This window comes from Diadema setosum, chromosome 11 (genome assembly GCF_964275005.1).
Source record: "Diadema setosum chromosome 11, eeDiaSeto1, whole genome shotgun sequence".
Classification (NCBI taxonomy): domain Eukaryota; kingdom Metazoa; phylum Echinodermata; class Echinoidea; order Diadematoida; family Diadematidae; genus Diadema; species Diadema setosum.
Window position 1 is genome coordinate 28,570,846 of NC_092695.1, and position 5,428 is coordinate 28,576,273.

General features: G+C 37.2%; 1 protein-coding gene across 1 annotated transcript in view; it reads left to right on the forward strand.

The window, feature by feature from the left end:
- LOC140234737 (probable cysteine--tRNA ligase, mitochondrial) overlaps nucleotides 1-5,428 on the forward strand; it is a 15,525-nt gene extending 10,097 nt beyond the window's left edge. The window contains exons 11-14 of the mRNA XM_072314776.1: nucleotides 772-910; nucleotides 2,019-2,125; nucleotides 3,100-3,159; nucleotides 4,082-5,428. Coding sequence (XP_072170877.1) covers nucleotides 772-910; nucleotides 2,019-2,125; nucleotides 3,100-3,159; nucleotides 4,082-4,096 — 321 coding nt within the window. The 3' untranslated portion in view covers nucleotides 4,097-5,428. The remainder of the gene's footprint in view (nucleotides 1-771; nucleotides 911-2,018; nucleotides 2,126-3,099; nucleotides 3,160-4,081) is intronic.

The following is a 5,428-nucleotide window of genomic DNA, read 5'->3' on the forward strand; positions in this document are numbered from 1 at the left end:
TGACTGCTAATCATGTGGCTTAGATAGCATTCTGCAAATCTTGCCAGAAGAATTGCACATAACATATCATCCATAACATATTCTTTCATTTTAACTTGTCATCTAGTTGTTCATGCATTGAGTCAAAATGTGATATAGTCATGAACGACCTTTCCTTCCTATATTGCAACTTGCCATAAGAAAATGCACAAGTCAGAAAGTGACAATTAGTATAACTCTTGTGAAATGTTAATCATAATGGAGTAAGAAGAGGTATCAGTGGTTGACTTAAAAGGGTGATAAAGGGTATTGAGCATACAATTTTAATGATATTCAAAATTTATTTGATGAAAATCTATATCCAAAAACAAAGTAGAACAAAGTGGTCCTAATCATAGGTGGGTCCCACCTTTCATTAGGACCTCTTCATGAATGGATATCTCAGCTGTTTCAAAGCCAATTTTCATCGAATATAACTTTGAATACCTCTTAGGATTACATAATCTTGAATGTTTCTTAAGTTGTTTCATATTATCTCACAAAAGATTGAAAACCTGAAGCCCCAACTCAACTAAAACTATACCATCTCTTTAACCCTTTTTGTTTGTAGAATTCTAAGACATTTGACAAACTTTGCCAGCACTTCTCCACATAGCAGTAATGCTTGTCACCTTACTGTAGTATATCGTAGCGAGTGCAAAAAAGATATATGTTCAGCTGCCCTATAGATTATTTGAATGAAAAGTTATCCTTACAGTGATGTATAATTTTACTTTGACCCTTCTTGTGCAGAATGTCCAGTCAGACCAAACTACACAGGTAATGACCACTGCCTTGGACACATTGGTCAACTTCAGGCAAGAAGTCCGTCACTGGGCCCTCACGATCCCCGAGGGAGATGGTCCAGCCAGCGCTGCACAGAGCTCTTCAGGTAGAAATACAGAAAATTTTTCTCCTTTCTCTGTAGTGGGAGGTAGTGTCAGACAGATACTGCAGTTGTGAAGGTCATAACTGTCATGTTTGTAAAACCTGTTTGGCTCATGTGGTGTTACATTGCTATCTTCCAATTCAGTATTTTTTGTTAGTATTCTGTGAGTTACGGCTTCTCTTTCGCTTTTCCTTGCTTTCTTTTTTTTTTTTCTCTTTCTCTCACCTCCCCGAATCTTACCCTTCTTTGTACACTCCAACTTCAGTCATACGACCATGTACAGTGTTGGGACTGACAACCATCCCGATAAGTAATATGGTCAGATGAGCAAGATATACTCAAGCACAACACTTTAAATTCTAGGTTTTATTTAGGGTATTGCACAAGCCATCATCAATTCATTATTACCATGATTGTTTATGTAATATTTGTGTTCCATAATTCACATGGTGAAGATCTTTACTGAAATATGAGCGAAGGTACCTCTTTTTCTGTGTCTTTATCTCTTTGAGTTTGCTGACAAGCAAACATTATCAAACCTGGGTAATCCCCCCCCCCCCCCTCCCTGTACATCAGGCAAGCAGTATATTTTACCTTCTAGAGGCAGCATTTTGGGTAGTTTAAATGCACATTGTATTCAAAATGATCGGTACTTATGGCCTGACTTTCTTATTGTCTAGTATTTCCTAGAGATTGTTGTTTTGATTTCTCACATAGGAATACAAAGACAATCATGTTCTAGACAATCATGTCTGGAAAGTAGAGAGATGTGGAAAGTGAAGACTGAGTAACTGAGGTCGGACTGTATTTTGTAACAATTCTTATATCTTGTTTGTTGGTTGGTTAGTCAGTTTCTCTTGTGGAACCACCAAAACAGAAACTTCATTTACTAGCTGTTGTATGCCTTATGATTTGTTCATAGATAGCTAATGATCATAAGTGTTTAAGGTTATGGAAGGTGTCTATCATTCAGCATTATCAAAATGGAGTCAAACAATTTCAGTGTGTTTTGTTCCAAATGTCACATTTGCATGAGATTTGGAAGAACCCACATCTAGGATTTCCTCAGGTAAGTAATCAGCTGCCGTTGATTCTTTCCTAAATGGTACAGAGTCTACCAAACAAAGACGGAAGCGTGTCATGGCAGAGAGATCCCCACTGCTGAAGGCGTGTGATAACGTCAGAGAGACTCTCGCCGACAGTGGAGTCCAAATCAAGGTAAGGAACAGATTATGAAAACTCAATTTGATATTGTGTGTGTTCCGGTTATTCTTAAAGGGGAAGGCTAGTAACTGATCAGTGGGAATCAGTGGAAATGCTGGGAGATGATTGTTCCAATCCTTATGGGATTCATTCAAGAGTCCATTGTATATCTATTGTTGTGTGAAAATTACTTGCTTCAGAACGGTCTCATATTCAAGTAATGTGCAGATTAATGCTCCATCACTGACCAGGGACGCTAACCTGGAAGCATTAAACTGCACATTACTTGAATATGAGACCATTCTGAAGCAAATCATTTTCACACAACATTAGATATACAATGAACTCTTGAATGAATCCCATAAGGATTGGAACAATCATCTCCCAGCATTTCCACTGATTCCCACTGATCAGTTACTAGCCTTCCCCTTTAAATGATGCTCTGTGTCTTTTCATGGATCAGTGTGAGTGTGTGGGGTTGTGTGATTGTGTGTATGAAGAGAAGTGAATGACACTTTTCCCCCTTGATCACTGATTTCATTCAGATTCTCAAATCATAAGTAGAACGCACATGTATGCACACACACACACACTACACACGCACACACACACACACATACACACTACACGCGTGCTGTTGACTTGCAGTGTATATTATGTCGCAAACAATTTTGATGTAAGTCTCTTTTCAGCTCTTCAAAAAATATCTTGTTTTGGTTTATTGAAGATGAAATGGGTAACGCATGGTACAGTGGAACCTAGTCATAAAGAGGTTGGATATAACAAAACCTTCTAAAATAAAATGTGATTTGCAGGTCCAAACTCATATATTTCTTTGTTTTTGTACCATGGTCTAGTGAGAAACCTGATATTATTAGGTAATCGTATTTGATATTACATCCTCGTTATGAGGTTCCCCTGTATAGTGTAACTACCTCAGGTGAGAATATTTATAATGTTATCTTGATTCTTTTTGTGTTGTGTCGCAGGACAGAGGCAGCTCAGCAACTTGGGAGTTCATAGAAACCAAGAAATCACCCAAAGCTCAGGTCAGCAGATACATCTAATCATATCATATCATGTCCACACTCAGATAATTATTGAGGTTGACTCTCTTCAAGGATGTATATAATCCAAGGTCTACAAAAAAAAAAGAAAAAAAAAAAGAAGAAGATATAGTAGAGACATGCTTTCAGGAAATAAAATTTAGAAGATTTGATATCAGAAATACGGCTATTTTTCTCATAAATTTATCTGGGCCACACACAAAATTGTGCTTCAGAACTTGGAGCTGTCCCTACTTGAAAAGACATATGCAAGAGTGTGTAAGTCCTTTGCATATGTTGACTTGATGTTTGCTAAACACTAAGCAAATGTATGTGTGTTTCAAGTACTCATGAAGAGTGCATTGACTTGTATGGTTATTGAACAGTATTCATGTAGAAATCATGGAGCACATTTAGTAAGATAATGGAGTAATGTCACACAAAAATGGCAAAAGTTTCATCAAATTTGGCTCTCCACTTACAAAGTAATGCTTCAAATGTTTCACTGTTCATATAGCAGTGATTCAGTGATTGCACAATTCTCAGTGATTCAGTGATTTCACAATTCTCCCAATTGTGAACAAGCAAATCTCAACTAAGTTTCCTCTCTTTATCTCCCTTTTTGTGGACATATCAAAACGATTGACTTGGATTCTTCACATCAATGTTTTGTCGTGTTGCAATAACCTGGTGCTGACTGTTTTTAAAAGGGGAAAAGGGTGTTGCTATCCCAGGTGTCCGCTCTGTGAAGAGATATTTCACTTCAAAAGGCGTGCACAGTGTGGAGAACAAATAGAAAGCTTGTATCTGTTGGCTTCAATCTGAACAAGCATCCGGGTAAATATATATGTAATTGTCATTGAGAAGCTTTTATCAGGCAGCATCTCTTCGTTATCTCACACCCACTCATCTGTTTGACTCACAGGACGGTGAAAGGTGACGACCGTGTCAGAGAAGGAAGGAACATCAACAAGAAGAAGTCTACAGTGCTGCAAATTTATTTCCATCACTGCAAGAGCGAACAGCAATTCTTCAGATATCGCATAATTATACAGATCCTAGTCCACAGAATGCGAGCCACACTACAATTATTGCAACTACACTTGCTGAACATCCAACACTTAGAGATAAAATCAATTTCACATTGTTTGTAACCTAGACATTATGGTTTTCCTCTACAAACTGAACTGAATCGACCATTTCATTCTGAAGAAAAAAAGAAGGTATGATCATTAATGATTTCTTACTGAAAGTATGATAGTATCCAATAGCCACATCCATAGATTATAATGAAATGTTTTTCTTGGCAACAAAGTAGATGATATAATCATATAAAAAGATCCATGTCGATAATCTAAAATTTTCTGATACAACACACAGCCAGATATTGCAAGAGAGAATAAAGATTAGTAGTGACTTTATATACATTTTTTTATACCAATTCACATTATAATCTATTGCAAGAAAAATAAAGACTCCTGCATCAAAGAGATATTGTAAACTCTGTTACAGAAAAGTTTGGTGAAAATTTGTTCCAAGTGGCTCTGCTATATTTTGTATGACATAGTGAAGTTAACTGAAAAGATCTTATAAGGAAAGACCTCAGAAACTGGAATTATATTAACTCTTGTCATTACGTTTGGCAGCCAGTTGACACACAGTGTCCACGGCGTTTTTGAGGCGGTCCCAAGAGGATTAAAACACAGAGTGTATAAATAATCACCATTAACATTTACTGCTGTATGTGTGCATTTTAAAGAGGCTCCCGTTTATTAGTGTACACATAGCTCCACACTGCTTTGCTGAGCCACCGGTAGGCACACAGTGCATGTCATGGGGTGCTATTGTATCAAAATGTTGTGGGACGCTTGCATCGATGCACGGGTAAATTCACTTTCACCTGCCTTTGTTCAGCAATGTGAATTAAAAGTGAGTTTACAAGATTTTTCCCAAATATGAATGTAAACATCAGGAGCTGTAAAATACTATGACCAAAATGTAATTTTCCCCCAAAGCTTCTTTCATAAAATACCACATCGCGTTCCATTGCAGTTCACCTAATGCATATAATTTTGTGTTTTGCTCCAAATGTGAAATGAGTGTTCCATCTCTTGATCTTGTAAAGGTCCTAATCTTGTAGAAGTACTAAAAAGGATGGAAAGTGCAATGGAAGAGGTTTTTCCAAACCATTACTTATATTGGGTTACACTTGTTGTGGTGTTGTGGATCTATGGTATTTGCAAGAAAATACAGACATGACTTTTGAATAAGA